General features: G+C 57.7%; 1 protein-coding gene across 2 annotated transcripts; it reads left to right on the plus strand.

Moving 5' to 3' along the window:
- The first annotated feature begins 4,464 nt into the window (after positions 1-4,464).
- Positions 4,465-20,671, plus strand: SELENON (selenoprotein N). 2 transcript variants are annotated; one of them, XM_068539196.1, is made up of 12 exons: positions 4,465-4,673; positions 5,309-5,426; positions 8,590-8,723; positions 11,217-11,429; positions 11,646-11,770; positions 12,332-12,469; positions 14,181-14,262; positions 14,710-14,898; positions 15,273-15,378; positions 16,462-16,574; positions 16,668-16,769; positions 18,221-20,671. In XM_068539196.1, the coding sequence occupies exons 1-12, from the start codon at positions 4,485-4,487 to the stop codon at positions 18,389-18,391; spliced, it is 1,680 nt and encodes a 559-aa protein (XP_068395297.1). In that variant the 5' UTR covers positions 4,465-4,484; the 3' UTR covers positions 18,392-20,671. The 2 variants fall into 2 exon arrangements, with proteins under 2 accessions (XP_068395297.1, XP_068395296.1); XM_068539195.1 differs by lacking the exon at positions 4,465-4,673 and having other exon boundaries at positions 4,825-5,426.
- The last annotated feature ends 1,936 nt before the right edge of the window (positions 20,672-22,607 follow it).

Genomic DNA, 22,607 nt, shown 5'->3' on the forward strand with positions numbered 1-22,607 from the left:
CATTTAGAGCAGACAATTCTTTTTTTTTTTAGTATATTCACAGAGTTGTACAACCATCAACATAATCTAATTTTAGAACATTTCATACCCCCGAGAGAAGCCTTATAGCTATCAGCTGACACTCCCCATCCTCTCTCCTCCCCTTCCCCACTCCAGCCCCAGGCAACCACTAATGTACTTTCTGTCTCTGTAGATCTACCCATTCCAGACATTTCACATAAATGGAATCATACAGTATGTGGTCTCTGTGTCTGGCTTCTTTCATTCAGTTCTCTCATTCAGTATAATGTTTTTGAGGTTTGTTCGCACTGTAACACACCTCAGCGCTTCAATTCTTTTAATTGAGTAATACCCATTGTATGGCTATACCGCATTTTGTTTATCCACTCATGAATCGAAATCTGGGTTGTTTCTCTTTTTTGGCTACTAGAAAGGTCTTTTTAAAAACAAATCACATGTCACTCCCCTGCTTAAAACCTTATGATGGTCTCCCATCATATCTAAGTGAAACTTGTTGCCATGGCCTGCAATCTCCTTGATGACATGGCCCCAGCCTCTGTCACCAAGCTTTTCTCCTGTCACTCTCCCAATAACTCACTCTGCCTTCTTCATGTTTCTTGAACACACCAAGCTTGTTTCTACCCCTGGGCTTTTGCCCAGAAGAGGAAGGGCATCCCAGGCAGGAAGAGGAAACTCGTTTCCTCTTGCCTCTGCCTGGGATGCCCTTTCCTCCGTTCTCCACAGAGCTGGCCTCTTCTTTTCACTCAGGTTGCAGTGTAAGTGTTACCTCCTAGCTGAAGTCACCTACCCCCGCCTGTAGCACCTTGTTTTACCCCTTCGTGCTCACCATTATCCGAAATTATCTTCTCCGTATGTTCATCACCTCTCTCCTCCTACTAGGATATTTAGCTCCAAGGGAGGAAGTACCCTGTCTGTCTTCTTCGCTACTGTGCTCCTGGGATGTAGCATAGCTGCCGGCACAGAGTAGGTACTAAGTTTGTTGAGAGGTCCACGGGGTCCAGACAGGTAAAGCCACTCCTGCAATGGCACCAGAAGCCTCAGTTTTCCCAAGTGACACTTTGCTCCCATTTGGAATGCCGGTCCTATTACTGGCTGCCAAGATGTTAGTGTTGGGTCTGAGGCGAATCACCCCTCTGACTCTCCAAGGTCTCAGACAACAGGGGAGAAACACAGAGCCACATGGCTCTCGCTACCCCCCAACCTCACTCCCACCCCCACCGGTTTATTATCTCAGTAGAGCTAGTGTAGAAAATCCTAATTTCGTCTTACTGCCTGGAGAGTGGCAGAGCCTCCTGCCGGAGGGAGACCCGTTCCTGGCGAGCTAACCCCGGGAGACGGAAGCAGAAGAAAAGAGGATGCTTCCAGAAGGCAGGCAGGTGTGGATGTGTGTGTGAGAGAGAAAGAACCACGGCCAGGGTTTGAGGCAGTGACCCTGCCACCAAGGCTACAGCAAGGCCCGGCCCTCCCTCCTCTTCCAGTGGGCGGGTGGAGTTTGCGGAGTATTTACACCGACCCCCGGCTCGTGGAAGTGGAACTCCTGTGCCTCGAGGCAGAAGCAGGGACACCGTGGGCAGGGAGCCGCCCTCAGCAGTCTGAAGGTGCCTGGTGGCGCAACGTTCCTCCCTTCTGGTGACTGCGTTGTCTCCAGGATGAAGTCCAAGATTTCCACACGCTGGGTGGAGCCCAGCCTGTCTTTCCTGCATCCTCTCCCTTCACACCACCCTCAGTCCCTCTGCCCAGAACCACTGGACTACGTCCTCACAGTCCCATGGACATGCCCCCAGGCCTTTGCCTCTGTTCTTCCAGTCCCTGCAATGCTCTTCCCAGTGCTCCGCTGGTGACCTCCTGAACGCAGGCCCGCCTGGACTCCTGCTCCGTGAAGCCTCTCCTGACCCCTCCTGACAGTCAGGGGGACCCTCCCCTGCGTACATCCCTCTTGTCGAGCACTCACCTCCAGGGAGTCAGCGTATCCCTGGAGGATACTTGTCTAGAAGACCAGACTCCACTTTCTTCTCCGATGGATCCCCAATGCCCAGAACAGAGCACAGAAGACCCTCAACAACTATGTGTTGAATGGGTGAATGAGTGATGCCCCTGCTAACCGGTGAGCTCCTCAAGGACATGGCCAACGTGCCACTTACCTTGGTGCAGTTTCCAATTGCTGCTACTACCAAATACCACCCTTGCCCTCTCAGGGGCCAGAGACAAGGTGCCAAAGAGCTCCTGTAGGGCGCTGGCCACAACTGCCCCGCTGGCCCAATCTTTCAAGGCTCTGCCCTGCTCTGCCCTGGCCCTTGGTTTGGAGGCAAGCCGTCCTGGGAACAGAAGGACACCCAGCCCTGCTCCAGTGCCAAGGCCCAGAGGTGGCGTCTCCCCAGAGCTGGGTCCCAAGATTGACCCTTTTGCCAGAGGCTCACTGACCTGATTCAAATCCTGCAAGCCCACCCCTCCCCTCCAGAAACCCCTTGAGCTTTGAGAGACACGCCCCTCCCAATCTCAGCCGCATCTCTCCAGCCCTGGGCCACCGAGGCCAGTGGGGTGTCTGTGTCTTTAACAAAAAGCAAGTGTAACAAGTAAAAGTAACCCGGCAAAGAACACTTCCCTTATTTATTTTCCAGGGGCCTTGGCTCATCAATCTTCCCACCTAACCTGCTCTGTGCTGTTAGCTTTGCTTCCTGATAGAATGGAATTTGGTTTTCTAATAGCATTTGTCGTATGCAAGGTGTCCCCAAACATTAGCGGTAATGAGTTGGAAGTGGCACAGTTGGACGCCTTCGGAAGCCAACACTAGATGTCAGGCCCTCAATGGGTCCCTTCGAGGATATGGGCCGAGAGCTGGGCCCAGGGCCCACAACTCTTGGTCCCTGGGAGGCAAATCACCCAAAAGACATGGGAGTGCCCATGATGTGCTGGGTCACGCATGGGCACTGGGAAGGCAGGACCCTGCCCACATGGCACTGTCATGGCTGGTTACCCATGAAGGACAGAAGTGGTGGTAGAGACCAGCCCCTCCCCCACTCAGTCGTTTGGACCGTCCCCTGAGAGGCCGCATGGCAAGAGACTTGGACTCAGATAGACCTGAGTGAAAGGGCTAAGGCTCCTCAATTTTATTTTATTATGATGATGATGATGGTGATGATGATGATGATGATGTCCTTGCCTCACAGCTTGCGGGATCTTAGTTCCCCGACCAGGGATCGAACCTGGGCCCCAGCAGTGAAAACGCGGAGTCCTAACCACTGGATCGCCAGAGAATTCCTAGGCTCCTCAATTTTAAAATGAGACAAACAAACCTCACGTCACCGTGTGGCTTGAGGACAAAATGAGATGGCATGAATCTCCCAGCACCAAGTCCAGCACATAGTGGGTGCTCAGTACCTGTTAAATCCCCCCTGACATCCCAGACCTGGGAGGTGCACGTGCAGCACCGCTGCTCCCCTGGGCTCGGGGTTCTTGTCTTAGAGGCTTTGGCAGCTGCTGCCCTCTCGTGGGAATTGCAGGCAAAGCCATCCCCGGCCTCCTGGGGCCTTGATATAACGGAAGAGAGGCCCAGTGGAACCAAGGTTTCTGGGGACTTGAAAGAACTTCCTCAGACTCCACTCGCCTCTATTCCCAAGGCCCTCCTCCAAGTGTTGTTCTCCGGAAAAAGCACTCCTGTGGCCAGGGCAGGTCCAGCAGGGGAGAGCGGGTAACTCACAGCCGGTCTTGCCTTGCGCCTGGGAACTACCACCGCTGCCAACCCGGGTATTTCGTCTTCACCACAACCCACAGAAGGGCCTCTGTTGAATCCTCCTTATAGGCGAGGAAACATCGGCCCCGCGGGTGAGGGTTCAGGGCTGCACCACCTGTGTTGGCCTTAAACAGGTAGTTCCCATCCCTGAGGAACTGGCAGGGGTGGCCTTCCAGCCGGACCATGAAGGGAATAGGGAGGGTTGAACTTCGTAGCTTTTCTGTTTCTAGATGACTGAAGACCTTTCAGCAAGCAGGTGGGATAAGGGTGGAGAGTGGGGTGCCCGGCGGCCGCTGGAGGACGGCAGTGCCCTTCTCTGGCCTCCCTCACATCTGCCAAGTAAGGTGGACACAGGCCTGGCGGCCCCTGAGCCCCCTCCCAGGAAAAGCTTCGGCTGTGCGGGTCCTCCCCACCCCCGCCCAGCCCCTCCTCCCAGTCCTCAGCCTGGAAGTGCTCCCGGCTCCACCAGGCGAGATGAGACGCGGAGGCCCGGTTTCGTTTTGGGAGACCAAGTACAAGAAGGAGGCACCGACTGGCAGGAAGGGGCCTGTGGAGCAGGAACCCCGGCGCCCCCTCACGGACTCGTGCGCCCACTGAACCCGCTGTGCGCCGGACCCCGCGCCCCAGCCCGCCCCGCCCCGGCGCCCAGGCCCGCCCCCGGCCCCGCCCGCGCCCGCGCCGCCGCGGGTCAGCGTCCCCTGCCGCCCGTCCGGAGCCGCCGCGAGCCGCCGCCATGGGCCGGGCCCGGCCGGGCGAGCGCGAGCCGTCCAGCCCCGGCCCCGCCGCGCCGCCCGCGTCCCCGCCGCGCCGCGCCCGCGCCCGCGCCCTGGCGCTGCTTGGAGCGCTCCTCGCCGCCGCCGCCGCGGCCGCCGCCGCCCGGGCCTTCGCTCGCCACGCCGAGGCCCAGGCGGCCGCGCGGCAGGTCCGAGCCGGCGGGGAGGGCGCGGCGGCCGGGAGACTCGGGTGGGCCCGGGCAGCGGTGGGGCTCGCAGAGGGACCGGGCTCCGAGGGGCGGGTGGGGGCCGGAGGGCCGGGAGGGCGTCAGGGAAGGGATAGGACGGGGCTCCAGGGGTCGGGCAGACTTGGAAGGACTGATGGGGGAAGTGAGAGGACTGGCCCAGTGTGAGGCAGGAGCTGGGACAGGCTGCAGGGGGACAGTGCAGATGGGTGACTAGGACAGCGCAGACAAAGCAGAGAGCAAAGGTGGGACCCGAGCATCTATCTGGACGGGCCGGGAGCGCTGGGACGGTGGGGAGGGGAGACCGGAGAGGACAATGGGTGGACCAAGAGGGTGACACGAGATGGGCGGGATGGGCCCAGATAGAAAGGGAGCACTTAGAGAGTGGACAGTGGATGAAGGCTCAGAGTGAAGCAGGGACCAGGAGGGATGGGAAGGGGGACTGGGGCTCTGGGGCGTGCAGAGGTGGCATTTGGACAGATGGGCTGGGAGATGGGCTGAGAGAACCCAGGAAGATGTGGCGGAAGCAGCTCCCTCCACCCGTTTGGGATGCCAGCTGGGTGCACAGCTGCTCAGCCCAGCCACCTCCTCCCGAGCAGGACTCGGCGCTGAAAGCCCTGGGGACAGAAGGCCTCTTCCTCTTTTCCTCTCTGGACACTGACGGGGACACGTACCTCAGCCCCGAGGAGTTCAAGCCCATTGCTGAGAAGCTGACAGGTACCGGGAGAGGCTGGGGACTAGGCAGGAGGGAGCCGGGGCACCGCCCTCTACTTCTTGCTCTGTGTCTTCTGTGTCTGCTCTGAACAGAAGGGCTGCCTGGAGTAGGGGGAGGACGGTGCGTCCTGGCAGCCCTGGGGTCCTCCCAGCTCTGACATTTTCCGGCTGGTGGTTTGGGCAAGCTGCTTCAACATGGGCACCCACACATACTCGCACACCCAAGCCTGTTCTCCTCACGTGTGACTAAAACTAGTTAACATTCCCTGACCACCTTCTCAGGACCAGACATCACTTTAAGCACCTCCTGTGAGTCATCTCTTTAATCTTCACAGTGCCTGTGAGATGGACCTGTCCTGATCCTCTTGTGTATAGTTTAGGAGACGGAGGCGCAGGAAGGCTCTCCAGCTTGCCCAGGCTGGAAAGGTGCAGAGCCAGGATTAGGGGCCTCCTGTCTTCAGGTCCTGCACCAGCTCATTTGAAGCTTAGAGAAAAATGTCTGCAAAGTGCCCACCATGCAGTAGATAGTCAGTAGACAGGAGCTATTACCATTACTGCTAAATATTAAACTCTGCTCGGGAGCTGTCAGATTCCTATCCCACCTTGTTACCCATTTTTGCCTGGTTGTAATCAGTGATTTTTATTGTAAAGATGAGGGGCTGAAGCATTCTAATGAATTATAAAATGCCTCTCTCACTGCTCCATCACCACCCTAACCTCTGTGTCCATATCTTGTGACGTTTCTTGAACTTATGATCTTGGGCATCTACTTGTTACCCAAATTGCCTGGTGTAAGTAGGTCAATAGATGGGAAAGACTAGAAAGAGACACCAGCTGCTCTCAGGCCGGTAAGCGCCAAAGGACCGTGATGGGCTTTCTGTGTCTCAGGATGGGTCAGGTAGGTCAGCCATGTGCTGACCCGGTGGCCTTTGGTCACTGCCAGAGGAGGAGGGTCAGATGAAAAATGCTAATTTGCTGGAGCGGATGTGTCAGTGCCTCCCAGGGGCAGTCAGTACTGTCATGAAAGCAGATGGGCAGATACACAGGTCAGCCCTGTGTGGATTTGCTTTGACTTCTTATTTTGCACACACTTCTCCGAGCAGCCACACAGCCACCTCCTTGTCCTTTTTTATGGCCAGAGAGCAAGAGTTCCCTCATAATGACATGTTGGCCAAGCTTGCTGGGCTTGGGGGTGCTTTTAATTTTTTCACACAGATCTTTTTCTCCATCAGGGGAAAAGAGTCTCTCCCTCAATTACCTCCTAGGCCACTGTGAGTGCAAAACTGGACCAAGTTTTTGGGAGAACAAAAAACAAAACAAAACCAGAAAAACACCAAATCTAAGCAGGAAATGGAGGCAAACAGTCCTCTCTAGTTGGTACAGTTATGTGTGTTTAATTTTCTGCTTTATACCTTAAAAGTTTTACAAGTTGTCAGTAGTGAGCAAATTTTACTTGTAAGTCAGGAAATAAAACTTTTTATTAAAAAACCAAAGAGCCATAAAATGCTGGGTATTATTATTCATAATTATCTATGATAACAGTTAAGTAATTGGATAAGCAAGCCAACCAGTAACGCTGCACATTCCCATTGTTCCCTTCCTCTGAGGTTTCCAGATTGCTGTTTTGAAATTTTGTTGCCTTGACTTACAAATGCAGAAGTAACCATGATTCTTTAGAACAGGGGTTTGCATCAGGAGCCACTGGGGAGCATTAATCGGGAGCACATTTTCCAGATTCTAGCCCCTGAAGACTTTGACTCAGTAGGTCTGAGGGGGGTTCTGGGCATCGGTAGTTTAAAAAGGTATCCTGGTGATTCTGATGATTCCTGGTTAAGAATGCACCCATTTTAATGCACCCATTCAGTCTGTCAGTCCGTCTGTCAACAAATGCCAGGTGTGGTCTCTACCAGCAAGAGAGCAGTCCTAACAGGACCCACCCGTGCTTCATTCCGTTATCTGTGTTGTGGGCCCCCACCCTGCTGTTAGTCACCCCTTCTGCAGTAGCCGTCATGCCTCCCTTAAGCCTTCATCGTGACTCCCTCCACCCTTGAAAGACTATAGACTTGGCAGGTCTCTGAGCAGGAAGAGATCTGACGAATCAAGTGCAACCACTAGCCAGTCCAGCCCCTCGTACTGATGGGGAAATGGGCCACCCAGGAAACAGGGAGAAGCAGCAGGTGTCCTCACTTCTGGACCAGTGCTCTTTCTGTGACACCAAAGATGACCTGATTCCACGTCCCCTGACCTCTCTGAGCAGCCTTTGCTTCTCCATGAGACCCTCATGACGGGACAGGCACGATAGCATGGGCTCCATCTCTCATGTGGGAAAACCGGAGCGGATGAGTGATTTGCCCCAAATTGTCCAGGAAATGGAGCCAACCTCACCCCGGAGCTGGGCTCAGGGAAGGGGGACAGTGAGAATGGCCTTTCTGCAGCCAGCCTGGCCTGGTGGAAAGAGCACACATTAGAGTCAGAATTAGGTTTGAGCCCTAGCCCCGTGGATCCCCAACCATGAAACCACCGGTAATAGCAATACAGCTGACATTTATTACTGGTTTACTCTGTACCAGGCCTGGATTATCTCATTTAATCCTCATAACAAGCCACTGGGCCAACCGTCACACAAGCTGGTGAGGAGTGGGCTAGGATTTGAACCCAGGTCGTCTGGTTCCTAAGCCTTTGAGGAAACTTTTGAGGTCTTAATGCCCCCGGAAGAGGGTTGTGGTTGATTATAGGTTTAGAGTAAAACAGGCCTGGGTTTGAATCCTGATTCACACACTACCTAGCTGTGTGTCCTTGGGGAAGTGACTTCACCTCTCTGAGCCCCCAGTTTCTCATTTGTAAAATGGAATTGATAATACTGCCTTCACAGGGTTACTGTGAAACTAAAATGTGATATACATTGAAGAAAATGTGTATGTGTGATATACCATGTGGTATACATCATATGTACGCCTTTTATATCATACATATACAATTTGTGTATGTTTCATAAACGATGTGATCTATATTGTTACTTTGTTGATTGTTACCTGTTACACCCCCACCCCACCCCCATCCCTGCCAGGCCTGGCTTCCTTAATCACTGGCCAGTGTGGACATCCTGAGAGAAGTGAGGCCCTGCCATCTAAGGCAGGACCCCTCTCCAGCGACCTGTATCTCACAGGGTCAACTCCTTCGGCCAGCTATGAGGAGGAGGATCTGCCCCCTGACCCCAGCGAGGAGACACTCACCATAGAAGCCCGATTCCAGCCTCTGCTGCCAGAGTCCATGACCAAGAGCAAAGATGGGTTCCTAGGGGTAAGTTGGGGCAGGAGTGGCAGGGGGTCCCCCACAGGCGGGACCAGAGACAGAGGGACCATCTGTGTGCACTCACCTCCTGAGAATGGGTCTGTGCTCTGCTCACCTTCCCTTCTTTCTGTCTTTCCTTCCTTCTTTTATCAGCACCCTCTGTGCACCCAGTGCGCCAGGCCCTGGGGGTCCAGAAGTGGGTGCGACGCTGTCCCTGCTGTCCGGGCACACAGTCTGGTAGGGGAGGTAGGAGGGATAAGCATGAGCCTCTGACCCGGAGTGGGGGTCTGGATGGCTTCCTGGAGGGAATGACATTTGACAGTGACTGCAGGGGACGAGGGCTCAGCCCATTGTCAGTAGGGGTAGGAAAAGGATCCGGCTGGAGGAAACAGCAAGTGCACTAGAGGCCGTGCTGATGCAGCCGCCTCGCTTGTAATCATTACTTTCTGCAAGTCAGTCTTTCCCCCCAGGCTGTGAGTTTCCTCAGGGCAAGGCCGGTGACTCACACATTTGTGCCTCCCCAGGCCCCTAGCACAGTGCCTGGAGCCTGACAGGTGCTCTGTCGAGCTCCGATGAACCGGACCTGAGGTTCAGCCCCTGGCAACGGCTGTAGGGTGGGGATGACCCTGACAAGTGCCATCCTAACCAGCCCTGTGGTTAGGACCCGAGGCCCTGTGGACAGGGTCTCAATCCCTCCCGGGACCTAGGCATCCCCAGGCCCTGCCCGCCTTTCCCACTCTCTCCCGTGCACTCTCCTCTCAGCTTTCCACTACTCCAGATGTCCGGGCTTTCTTCCAGCTGAGAGCCTTCTCATATGCTGGTCCCTCAGCCAGGAACAACCTTTTCTCTTTGCCTCACTCACAGCTACTCAGCTTTTACAGCTCAGCTGAACTGTCATTTCATCAGGAGATGCCAGGCAGGCCACTGAGGGCAGAGAGAGGGGGTGGCTGGACCCAGGGCATGGGGGACACATGCAGGGAGGGGCATCCTGGTCAGTGGGACTGGAAGAGAAGTTGCCAGATGGCAAAGGGCCTCAGCTGCCTAACTTTGGCCTTCGTTCTGCAGCAGCAAAATACCATAGCAGATTTTGAAAGAGGAGAATTCTCTCATCAGATCTAGGCTCTCCAAACTGGCAGCTGGGGAGAAAAGGGAGACAAGAAGACCAGTTCCCAGGAGGGAGGGGGAGACAGGTGGGGGGAGGCCATGGTGATGGAGAGGAAAGGCAGCCCGGGGGATGCTGGGAAAGGAAGAAAGGCAGGGTGTGGCTACTAATGGAAAGGGGGGGGCAGTTGAGGTGACTCAGGCTTCTGGCTGGTGGCCAGGTGCATGGGGGCCCATTGCCCGATGGGGGCTGGAGGAGGGAAGCAGGTCTGGTAGGGAGGGTATGAGGTCAGTTTGGACTGTTGAAGTTGAGTTCCCTGAGAGATGTCCAGGGAGAGAGTCCAGTAAGATCTGGGTGGAGAAAGGTCTGGCATTGATGGGCTGAAGTAATGTCTGAGCAGATGAGTCCCTCCTACAGGGCAGAGAGAACAGGGTGGGGCAGGTGCAGGCCCTTTCGCGGGCCGCTCCGCTAAGAGCTCGCCAGCCTGTGAGCAGGACCCAGCAGACAGGCAGGCTCTGCCTGGCCCTGCAAGCCAGCCCCGCTTTGAGAACTTGCCTGTGAAAGCCCTCTCCTCCCACCTCAGCTTCCCACTGAGCCCGGGTCCCATCACCAGGGAGGTCGAAGGTGGGGCAGCTCCCTGGTGGCTGAGCACCCTGAGGGGGGCCAGGCACTCACTGTCCTGGTGGCCACTGATGGTGGCCCAGAAGGGCAGGGAGGAGCTACTGAAGGTGGAGCTTTGACCAGGGGACCTGCATGCTCCAAGGTCCCGCCTCTGCTCCAGGCAGATGTGCAGAGAGGCCTGCAGAGCGTCTGACCCTCATTCTGTCCCACCCTTCAGCTCATCAGACAGCAGTGGGGTGGGTTACTGTTGAGGAAATGGCTCAGGGAAGGCCTTTGCCAGGGGTGCGCAGCCAGCGTGGCCCAGGCTCTGCAGAAAGCAAGGCTGGTGGACGGGGAGAGGAAGCCCAGGGCAGGGCGGGGCACCCGGGATTGGTCTGCTGGCTTATGTACAAGAGGCAGGCAGGCCTGTGTGAGGCCCGGGACCTGGGCTTGGAGAGGGAGGGAAGAGGCCGTGAGAACCCCCCTCACAGAGCCCCCCCGTTCCAGTCCTGGGTGGCCCCTCCAGCTGCCTCTGCTCCCCTGCCCTCGAGCGAGCCGTTCCGGCCTGGGCTGGACCCGAGGGGCCACAGGGGCACCACTTCTCTGGGCAAGGGGCCGGGGAAAGTGAGATGAGCCTCAGCTCTGGCAGGAGAGTGCCAGGCTCGTGGCCGTGAGCAGGCAGGAGCCTCCCGGGTCCCTCTGCTTCCTGGGCTTGTGGGTTGGCTCAGGGCTCGAGGAGACCTCCGCACACACCTGGGACGTTCTCAGTGCCCCAGAGCTTCGACTTTCCTCTGCCCCAGGTCTCCCGCCTGGCCCTGTCCGGCCTCCGCAACTGGACGACCGCAGCCTCGCCAAGCGCGGTGTTTGCCGCCCGCCACTTCCGGCCCTTCCTTCCCCCTCGGGGCCACGCGGAGCTGGGCGAGCCCTGGTGGATCATCCCCAGTGAGCTGAACGTCTTCACCGGCTATCTGTCCAACAACCGCTTCTACCCACCACCCCCCAAGGGCAAGGAGGTAAGGGTAGCCCACGGCAAGCCCCGGGGCTCTGCCCCCCAGCCCCAGCACGGCCCCTCCCCATCGGCAACTGGACCCCCAGGGCCACGCCTACCCCACCTGCTCTCTGGCCTGCCTCTGGCCCCACCCCCACCTGGGCCCCAGGTCCAGAGCTGACCCTCACCCAGGGGAGCTGGGCCCAGCAAGCCCGCCCAGGTCCCACTGCCCTCCCCCCAGGTCATCATCCACCGGCTCCTGAGCATGTTCCACCCTCGGCCCTTCGTGAAGACCCGCTTTGCCCCTCAGGGGGCCGTCGCCTGCCTGACCGCCACCAGCGACTTCTACTACACCGTGATGTTCCGGTGAGGGGTCCTGGCAGCCCCATCCTTGCCTCCCACCTGGGCCTGGGACTCCAGGGAAGCACAGATGGGTTGAGCACCAGGAGGCGGGGCCTGACTCAAAGCCCCCAGCTCCACCACTTACCAGCCTGTGGTCCCGGGCAAGCAGCTTTGGCTCTCTGAGCCTCACTTTCCTCATTGTGCATCAGGGCGGTGGTGACTTCCTCCAGGAGGAAGAGAAAAGGTGTTGAATGTGCTTAGCATGGGGCTGTTGGCCATGATTGTCATCCACACAGAAGGGGGTGCGTAAGAGCTGTGACACCAGGTCACACACCGTGGAGGGCTCAGAGGAGGCTCGGGCAAGGCTTCCGGGGAAGGCAGCACCTGAACTGGGCCCTGAAGGATGGGCAGCGCTTGGAGGGCGTCCCTTCTCCCTGCCCCACACATTTCTTCCTCCCCCGCCCAGCCCTCTGCCCCACACACAGTCTGGCCAAGGGTTCCAGGCTTTGGGGCAGAAGTGAGAGGGGAGGTGGGCAGGCTCTGCTCAACAGGGAACCTGCTCCCAGCCGGACCCTTTCCCTCCAGCATCCACGCCGAGTTCCAGCTCAGCGAGCCGCCCGACTTCCCCTTCTGGTTCTCACCCGGCCAGTTCACGGGCCACATCATCCTCTCCAAAGACGCCACCCACGTCCGTGACTTCCGGCTCTTCGTGCCCAACCACAGGTGAGAGCCTTGGCCCCGGCCCCGGCATCCTGCTCCCATTTGCCCCTCACCAGCTCCAGGAGCTCAGATACAGGGGCCCGGAGGCCCCCTCAGTCTCTCCCCAGAGCTACTTCTCTTGGGAGGGGCCTAGAGCTGACCCAGGAGGAGGTAGCTTGAGGTGGGCTGAGGGAGGTCATTCCATCATCTGATAGGCGTGTCCCAGGCGCTGTGTGGGCCTGGCCTGCCAGCTCTGTGCTGGGACCCAGCGCAACGGCCAACAGCCTCTCCCTGAAGATGGAACTGCCCCCCCCCCCCCCCGCCGCGCCATACTGCTGACAGACCTCCAACAGACCCGTAACCACAGCCTGCTCATGCCATCCTAGGCGAAGGCCAGCAGGTGGGGAGGGACCCGGCTGGTCAGGGTCCAGGAAGGCCTCCCAGAGGAAGGGACGTCTGTGCAGCGACCTGGGGGCTGAGGAGAGTTTAGCCAGGCAGAGGGAAGGGCACATACAAAGGCCTAAGAAGCAGGCCCTCCACGCCTGCAGTTGCTACCACAGACCCTGGGGGGCCAGGGGGCGGCTTCTGGGAGGGCTCAATGCCAGTCACCTGCCTGCTTGCCTGCCTGACCTGCTCAGGGGCAGCCTCTTGTCAGGGAGGAAAGGGACGCAGAAAGTCTTTCCAGATTCCTGACCCCCAGCCCCAGCACGGCCCCTCCCCATCGGCAACTGAACCCCCAGGGCCACGCCTACCCCACCTGCTCTCTGGCCTGCCTCTGGCCCCACGCCCACCTGGGCCCGTGATAGCACGCAGCTGCTTAGTGAGCCTGAGTGACTCTGTGCAGGGACAAGACCTGGGCTGAGAGATGAGGGGCCCAGAGCGAAGTCTCAGCCGTGGCACTCGTGGGCTCCGTGGCTGTGGGCAAGGCCCTGGACCCCTCCAGGCCTCAGTTTCCTCATCTGCTAGATGGGAGGCTGGCTCCTGGGCAGGAGTGAGGGGGTCATTGGGACAGCCTGGGAAGAGAAAGTTGCCCCCAGGACCAGGAGCGGTTTCCTCTCAGTCCCCCGAGGGAGGGAGCATCCTGGGCCACGGGGAAAATGAGGAGGAAGGACGAGCTCTCCTCCTCCTTCCTCGCTCATCAGGCAAGCCCCTGTGCTGCAGGGGCTCAGCCCAGGGTTGGAGGTGGGGTCCTGGACTGAATGAAACAGAAGGAGGGGGCAACTGCTCCTGGGCCTGTGTCTCCGGCCTAGACCACGGGACCGCCGACCGGCTCTGAGGGCACCCAGCTCACCCTGACTGCCTCACCTGCGCAAGGTGGTTGGTTGTCTGTCCTGGGGCTCCCCCATGTGGCGGATCGGCAGGTTGCACATGCTCAGGCCAGACTTCCCGCGGGGGGAGGCACTGATGAGCGCTGCCTCGAAGAGTCATGGATCGTGGACAGTGCATGAGCCATGGGTATGGAAGCCCTTCATGAACTGTAAAGGGCTGGGCCAGTGGAGGGTGGCATGGTCGCAGTGCCTTCCGAAGAGGCAGCCTGGGGAGAGGAAAGGGCCCAGGCTCCGCCGTCAGAACTCTAGTGGCTCTGAGACCTTGGGTCCACCCTGCCAAGTCTCAGCATCCTCATCTATAAAATAGGGTCAGCTGCATGCTTTCATTTAGATAAAGTCTGACGTCTGGTTAATGGGCCTTGATGACGGTGGTGTTCTGCCCTGGCCACCCTCTCACCTGTCCCCAGGTCTCTGAATGTGGACATGGAGTGGCTGTACGGGGCCAGCGAGAGCAGCAACATGGAGGTGGACATCGGCTACATACCCCAGGTGAGCGCACCTGGGTAGGGTGGTCCCTACCCAGGTAGGAAGGTGGGGCTCGGCCACAGGGCCCTGCCACAGGGCCTCTCAGCCTGGCTGCAAGGAGGCCCAGCTGGCTAGGAGCCTTGGGGCAGTGAAGGACAGAGCTCCTGCAGGCTGAAGCCACTGTCCCCAAAGCAGGATCCTAGGAAGCCACCTGTTCTTCCTAGCCAGCGTCTGCCATGGGCCCTCAGATGGCTTCACACTGGCTGGACACTGGCTCTGTCCTGCACTCACTGCACAGCCTTGACCAGGCCCTGCCCTTCCCTGGGCCTGTCTCCCCTCCTCTGCAATGAGGGGCAGATCTGCAGAGGTGCACCTCTGCAAATCTTTGAGGGTCTCTCGGGGCCCCTGGAGGACTCGGGCCCCTCGCTGAGATGTCCCTCAGTGACAATCCCTCACTGACCTCCGGCCCAGATGGAGCTGGAGGCCACGGGCCCCTCAGTGCCCTCTGTGATCCTGGACGAGGATGGCAACATGATCGACAGCCGCCTGCCCTCAGGGGAGCCCCTCCAGTTTGTGTTTGAGGAGATCACGTGGCAGCAGGAGCTGAGCTGGGAGGAGGCCGCCCGGCGCCTGGAGGTGGCCATGTACCCCTTCAAGAAGGTGAGGCCAGACGGGGGTAAGGGGCGGGGTTGGGATCCCTGGGGCTGGGTCCGGAGCTGTGGGAGCAGCAGGTGGGCACTGGGCGTGGGATGCCATGCAGGGCTTGCTGCTGAGGCTGCCTCCCTCTGGGGCCCAGCCTGGGCCAGGGAGCCTCCCCTTTGCCCTTTAGAACTTGGAGGAGGTACCCCTTGGCTCAGCATCACCCCTTCACACAGACACACGCACACAAACACACACACTGCAAACATACATGCATATGTACACACACACGTATATACACTACAGACACACACTACATGCACATCACACACTCAGCCCCTGAATGGGACCCTGGCGGCACACAGTAGCTTCTCTCTGTCTCGACTTGGCCCCAGGTCACCTACCTGCCGTTCACCGAGGCCTTTGAGCAAGCCAAGGCCGAGAACAAGCTGGTGCACTCAGTCCTGCTGTGGGGGGCCCTGGACGACCAGTCCTGCTGAGGTGAGGGAGACCCTTGCAGTCTGAGGGGAGAAAGGGGGGCAGACTTCATACCTTGTGGGTACAGGAGGCCCTGAGACCAATGGGACTCTCCTGTCGCAGTATGAGGGATCAGGGACGACATGGGGCAGGGTGTGGGGTGACGGCTCGCAGGGTTCTGTGCTAAGCCCAGAGGAAGCTGCTGGACACAATAGAAAGAGCCCAGCTCAGCCATTTTCAGCCTGGAGACCTTGGCCAAGTGACTCCTTCCCTGAGCCTCAGTTTTCTCAGCAGTAAGAGGGTAACATACTTACCTCCCAGAGTTGTGAAAACAGATGTGAAAGTGCCTGTACTTGCACATGAGTGAGAGAAGGTAGTGCCAGAGCCTGGGCTGCATTCACTGATTCAGAAAATTCAACGAAGACCCGCTGGTGCAAAGTTCTTTGGGTGCCTGACACTGGGTACAAAGATGAGCAAACAATGGCCCTGCCCACATCCAGCCAATCGACAAACATCCTGGGCACCTCCTGTGCCGAGCCATAGGCTAGGTGTTGGGCATCTTGCACTGAGGAAGTCAGAATCAGCCCCAGTCCTCAGGGAGCACACAGTGTGTGCAGAAGGCAGACAGTGAATGAACAAGTACAAGCGTGGTGAATTTACACAAGGCATGGTCCAGAGTGGCACGAGAGTGTGTAACGGGGTGGCAGGGTCAGGGAAGGCTTCTTTAGAGAAAGTGACATATAAGCTGAGACTTTGAAGGATGAGGAGGATGATTTTGCCAAGTGACAGGGGAAGTGTTTTAGGTAGAAGAATTGTCTGTGCAAAGGCCCTGGGACAGAGTTTAGTGGATTTAAGAAGCTGTCACTGTCTAGAAGCCCCTGGGCCAGGTAGGCCCCCAGCCAAGTCTCAGCCCAGGATGCCAGTATGTTATTGATGTCAGTTACAGCTGCCATTTATTCCCCACCTCCTCTGTGGTAGATTCTTTGAATCTGTTATTTCACCTGGGTGCACTGACCGTTCTACAGTTTATGAGGTTTACTGCTGATAGAAAACCCAGTGAGACATGCAGGGTGCCTCACCCACCTGGCCTTGCCTCTCCCGGAACAGGTTCAGGGCGGACTCTCCGGGAAACTGTCCTGGAAAGTTCGCCCATCCTCGCCCTCCTCAACGACAGCTTCATCAGCACCTGGTCCCTAGTGAAGGAGCTGGAGGACCTGCAGGTGAGTGGCAGGTGGGCGGGAAGAGCCCCATGGGCGCCCCTGGGACAGTGCTGGGAGCCGAGGTGTCAGGAGCGTGCCCAACTGTCCCCATAGAACAACCAGGAGAACCCATCCCACAAGAAGCTGGCCAGCCTGCACCTGGAGAAGTACAGCTTCCCCGTGGAGATGATGATCTGCCTGCCCAATGGCTCCGTGGTAGGTCCCCCACCACTCATCCCCAGCCCCGGGCCAGGCACCATGGGGCAGGGGAAGCGGCAAACAAGGGGCACGGCTTACAGACCTCATCAGGCTCCAGGTCTGGCTCTACCACTTCCTGGCTGGTGTCTTAGCCAGTCCGAGCCTCAGTTATCCCCTGATGTCCCCTCGGCCTGCCTCGTGCAGGCGTCGGGACACTCCCTCAGAAAGGGAACCTCAGCAGCACTTTGGGTACCTGGCAGCAGTGGGCATGGTCTAGCAGCAGAGTGGACAGGAACGTGACCTGAAAGAGAAGGCTCAGACCATTGCAGCCAGTCCTGTGATGGAAGGGAGGGAGGGACAGGCCTCGTGACAGGCAGAGAGGACCTGGGGACGCCCCAGGCTGAGCCAGGCTTCAAGACCCTATCTCTCCCGAAGGGCCCCTTACACAGCACTCACATCGTCGCGTTGGGTTCTCATGGGAGCTTTGGGGATAGATGAGCACGAATGCCGATCTCACAAACAAGGAAACTGAGGCTCAGAAAGGTTCAGAGACTTGGCAAAAGCTGCATAATTAAGAAGTATAGCTGCCGGGAATTCCCTGCAGTCCAGTGGTTAAGACTTGGCGCTTTCACTGCTGTGGGCCTGGGTTCAGTCCCTGGTGGGGGAATTAAGATTCCACAAGCCGTGCAGCGCAGCCAGAAAAAAAAAAAAGAAATACAGCTGACTTTCAAAACAGGCGCCCGCCTGTGAGCCTCAGCATCACCTGCTCTTCTGAGCAGAGCTGCCCCTTATCCTTTAAGTCCCAGGGGATGGTTAGTGTGGGACTGAGGGATGGAAGCAGGTGGGGAGCAGCGCAGGAGCAAGAGCTGGGGCTGGCCCGGAATGGGGGCGTCCAGTGAGGGCTTGGTGGCGAGGAGGAGGGTGCCAGCCAAGGGCCTTCTGTCTGGAGTTCAGAAGAGGAGAGGCCCGGGAGAGCCAGCCAGCTCGCACCCGTCCACAGGTGCCCACTGTGGTGGACTCGGCCCAGCCAGGGCCCGGGGTGGCGAAGCTGGGCGGACAGGACTCTGCCTGGGCTGCGGGTGGCCCGTGCTCTCCCGCTCGCTCGATTTGTTTGTTCGTTTACCGGACACCTGCCCTTAAGGTGCCCACTACCTGGAGCGGGAGGCAGATGGGGACACAGGCGTGTGGGCATTTCGACAGAAGTGAGTGCGGAGTTCAGGGCTTCTGGGAACAGAGGAGAGAGGTCATGGGGCTCGGAGGCAGAGGAGGGAAAGGTGATGCCGGAAGGCGTTAGGTTTCACCTGGTGGGCGAGGTGTGGAGCCCTGGAGTCAGAGGGCCCTGTGAGCAGAGTAGGAGGGGGAACGGGTTGCCCCTGCTGTCCGCCATCTGCCTCAGCAAGAACAGTTGAGGCTGCGGGGGCACTGAGCCCGGCTGGGCCCCCGCCCTCCTCACCCCACCCTTCTCCCAGGTCCACCACATCAACGCCAACTACTTCTTGGACATCACCTCTGTGAAGCCTGAGGACATCGAGAACAATGTCTTCAGCTTCTCATCCACCTTTGAAGACCCATCCACAGCCACCTACATGCAGTTCCTGAAGGAGGGCCTCCGGCGCGGCCTGCCCCTCCTCCAGGCCTAGTGCGCCTGCTGGGCAGCGAGAAGCCCGCTGGACGGGGAGCTGGACAGGCCCCTCTGCCCCGGAGCCAGAGCAGCCCTCACACATTTCACCTTCCACCTCTCAGGCTGCCCATGGGGTCTGCGGCCATCCGAGCTTTGCCTCAGTGAAGGGGGGACAGGGGGTCCTCGGCTGACCAGGTGGATGAACCTCGAGCTCCAGCTGCCACCATCAACCTTTTACTACCTACCTGGCTCCGGAAGCTGCTTGGGACCCCAGAAGAGGGCCCGGGGTCATCTCCCTGGACCTCACTCACTCAGGCACATAGTCCCAGCCCTTGCAGGGCAAGTAGTAGGGAAGAGTGGGTGCTAGGAAGACAGGGCCACCCCTCTCTCCTTACCTTCACCCCCTCCCAAAAGAAACATCAAGAAGCCCTGGCCTGAGGGTGTGGGCAGGCTGCCAGGGAAGCACTCCTGTTTGTCCGGAGCCTTCTTCCTCGCGTAGCCCTGGCTGCCCTCCTGTGCTTGGTGTCCCCAGTGGAGTCAGTCTCAGCTGGAGACAGCCTTCTGGAAGCTCTGGGTAGAACCCTCCTTCAGAAGCGGAAATCGTACTGTACCCCTGCTGCTCCCCAGACCACTCAATCCAACCTAACGATAGGACCCCACAACCTATTTCAGGACTTACTGGAAGCCAGCTCTCTAGGGAGGTTTACCACGAAGTAAGCTTCTGCCCTTGGCAAGGAGTCAGCTGAGGCCCAGGGCCATGGCACCCCTACCGCCTACCCCAGCACAGGCCACAGCAGGGCGGCTGGAGCCAGTGTCCCTGTAACACCTCCTGCCCCTCAGACCTCAGCTCCACAGAAGTGTAACTCAGTCAAAGAACACGGCGTCCCCCAGCGCTGGCACTGTCCCAGCCATCAGGCAGCCCCACCAGCCTGTCCACCGCTGGGTGGCCACTGACTCTCCTTGGCCACTCTCAGGGCCTTGGTCCACATCCTGAGCCACTGACCATGGCCAGTCTCTTTTTATACATGCAGGGCAAGTGTTTTTATGTGAACTTTCTCACAGTTTATATGTATTTTTGATAGTCCCAGCACTGAGGAGAAAGGAGGGGGCAGTGGTACCCCCCAGCAGCTGCCCCGTGATGGCTGGATCTGAAAGCCTAGGTGGATCCAGCTTGATGTCTTAGCAGTTGCTCCTGTGGGAAGAAACACCCCTCTCTTCCTTCTCCTCTTCCAACTGTTTAAAAATAGTCCTCAGAGGGTCAGTATACCCCCTACTCTATCCTTGTCCTCCGCTCAGGCCCATGAGGGGCCCTTGGGCTTTCATAAAGCCCCCTCCGCCGCCCATCCCTGCCCTCATTTATGCCCCCTCCGCCACCCCACAGGGGGGCTCCCTCCTGACCTGGAAGAGGAAGGAAGGCAAACATTTCCTCAGATGCACTCCCAGCCCTCCCACCTGCCACTGGAGTTTCCACACTGAGTCTTCCCCACAGACTGTCGTGTTCTCAGTGTTGTATCAAGTATCGTAATAATGGCCAGTTACCAAGAGCTTTCTCTACCTAAGGCACTTTGTTAAAATCACACGCATTTCCTCATTTAATCCTCACAGCAGATGTGAGGCGGATAGTAATCATTCCCATTTTGCAGATGAAGGAATTGGGTCTCAGGAAAGTGAAGTGACTTGCCCAAGGTCACTCAGTGGTAGGGTTGAGATTCAGCCTGTGTCTTGATGTTGGAGTGTTTTGTCTTGCACTACACACGCCACCCCGCAGCCCACCCCCTCTCTCCCCTGCCTGTTTTCAGTGAGGTGAGAAAGCCTTTCAAACCAAAATGTCTTATTCCCCTCCGTTCTCCAGAGCAAATGAGGTGTGAGCCAACAAGCTCAGCCCAGTTCTTTGTGTCCCTTCTGCAAGGCAGTGCTTCCATGCCGCTTACAGGGAGGGAGGGCCCCAAGCCTGTCTCAGTGCTTCCAGGCATGGGTGGCAGTAGCCTGTCCCATGAGCCACCCAGTGTCAGCAGAGGCTCAGCCTTCCCACCCAGCAGGGTCTTCCACTCACGCTGGTCTGGGAAGGCCGGCGCCGTGATGAGCGACCCGTACCCCGTGAAAGGTAAAGCTTGCTTGGGCTTTCTGCATCCTCACCTGATGCCTCTGCCTGACCCCCCACCATGAGCCTTGAGGCTCATGGTGGGGGAGGGCCGCAGCTGCCCTCTTTTGTCACCCCTCTGCCACTTCCCTGCCTTGTCCCCAATGTGTCGTATAATAAAATTGGAGATTAGGGTGGTTCTAAGTGCCTTTCCTTTGAGCTGGATGTTGTTCAGTTCTGTTCTCGGTCTCATTCCTCTGCTGAGTTTGGCTTGGCAGATGGGCAAGGGAGCATGGCTGGAATGCCTTTGGGGACTATCTTATTTGTCACCAGAAGGCTTGAGTGACTTGCTTAAAATAAGTTTGTGATAGACCTAGAGGAAGAACTTACTATTTTTAGAATCTGGTGCTCTGTGTTGAGAAAGATTCTGAAGTTAAAGCCATCATCTTAGAAGCAGAGCCTGAGACAGGCATTAGGTAAATTTTTTTGAGGGTGTGGACTTCAGGAAAAACCTGTAAAAGAAGGATTGAAGCAGAAGGGGGAAAGGAAGAACCTTGAGCAGGGATAGAGTCTCAAAGCCAAGCCTTGGCCAGATCGCAGGAGCAGGGCTCTAGAGCACAAACCACACTGCCAAGTTGAACTGGCCTCTTGTACCCTGTATCAGTCAGTCAGTGGTTTAGGGGGTAGAGTAACTTACCAGGTTAGGGCTTCCATTCTGAGAATGGGGCAGCCGTGAGTAGGCAACACAGCTGCTGGGGGATGGATTCACGGGTTGGGTAAAAGGGATCTTTGGGGAGAACCAAGGAAAGGCAACTAGAGTGGATTTGCAAGATCTGCCGTTGCCCAGGATGGGAAAGCAATGATTAAAGCAACGATTTGTCATCCTGGAAAGAGGGCTGGACCTGAAAGTCAAATTTCATCATTTGAAATATGGTGGGGATCAGGGTGGACACTGTCTCTGACTAGGACCAGTTACATAGTTCGCAGGATCCAGTGCAAAATGAAAATGCAGGGCCCTGTTGAAGAAAACTATTTTGTTAATTTCAAGAGGTCAGCAACAGGGCATTAAAGCAAGAACGAGTCAGTCTGAGCATGATGCCTGTGTGAATGCACAGGTTCTCCCTGCCATGAAGCCCATCTGTCCGTGGCAGCTAGGGCTTGCAAGCTTTGAGCCCTAAAAACTGCAGCCTGGGAGCCAGGCACATCCATGTGCTGAAGTCAGAGGAGGGCATGTGACCCAGGCCTGGATGCCGTGGAGACAGGACCCTGGAGGTTTGAGCACGAAGAGGGAGTGGGTGAGTGAGACTGGAAGGAATGTGGGTCTCTTTCGCAATGCCTCTGGTGTCTTTCCCCATCAATCTACCCATCTGATCAACCAACTCACTGAATGTACCGTGTGTGTGTGTGTGTGTGTGTGTGTGAGAGAGAGAGAGAGAGAGAGAGAGAGAGAGAGATACATAAAGGCTAAAATAAAAGAAAGCTACAAAGCACTGGAGGGCAGGAGTCAGAGGAGAAAGAGGCCCATTCTTGCTGCAGAGAAGACTGTAGAGGGTCTTGGCTGGGAAGCATGAACTGTGAAGGCACCAGGGCGAGATGAGGCAGCCAAGCACTAAGTCTGGGGCCTTGAACGCCAGAGGGAGGATTCTGAAGTTTGCAGTAGGGGTGGGGACAGCAGTCACCGATCAATTTGGGGGCCGAATAGCAACAAAGACCCCTTCCAGAAGTCGTTTCGAGACTAAGCGCGGAGAGCGGCAAGGAGGCCGACAGCAGCGGCGGATGAGACCGGGCAAGCCTCAGGGATCTCCTAGCGCAATCAGCTTTTCCCCAGGGCTTTGACAGGCAGGGGCGTGGCCTCTGGTGGGTGTGCCTCCTCCCTCGGGAACTGCAAGTGCGCCGCCCCTCCCCCGCAGAGCCCTCGCTCGCCCCGCCCCCAGCAGGGCCCGCCTTCGGAGGGCGCGCGCCGCCGCGGCTCTGTGCGCAGCTGCTAGGGATCGCTTCCGGGGGGCGGGTCAGCGGAAGTGAGGGCGGTTGAGGCTGGGCGGCCCGCTGTGGTAGGAGGGGCCGTGAGGTGAGCGAGTCCGGGGCTGCAGTGTGAGGTGAGACTAGGTCCGAGTGCCGCCCCGGAGCGGGAGCGTGGCCTTCCGGCCCGGCAGTC

Source organism: Eschrichtius robustus, chromosome 3 (assembly GCF_028021215.1).
Source record: "Eschrichtius robustus isolate mEscRob2 chromosome 3, mEscRob2.pri, whole genome shotgun sequence".
In the NCBI taxonomy this organism is placed as follows: Eukaryota; Metazoa; Chordata; class Mammalia; order Artiodactyla; family Eschrichtiidae; genus Eschrichtius; species Eschrichtius robustus.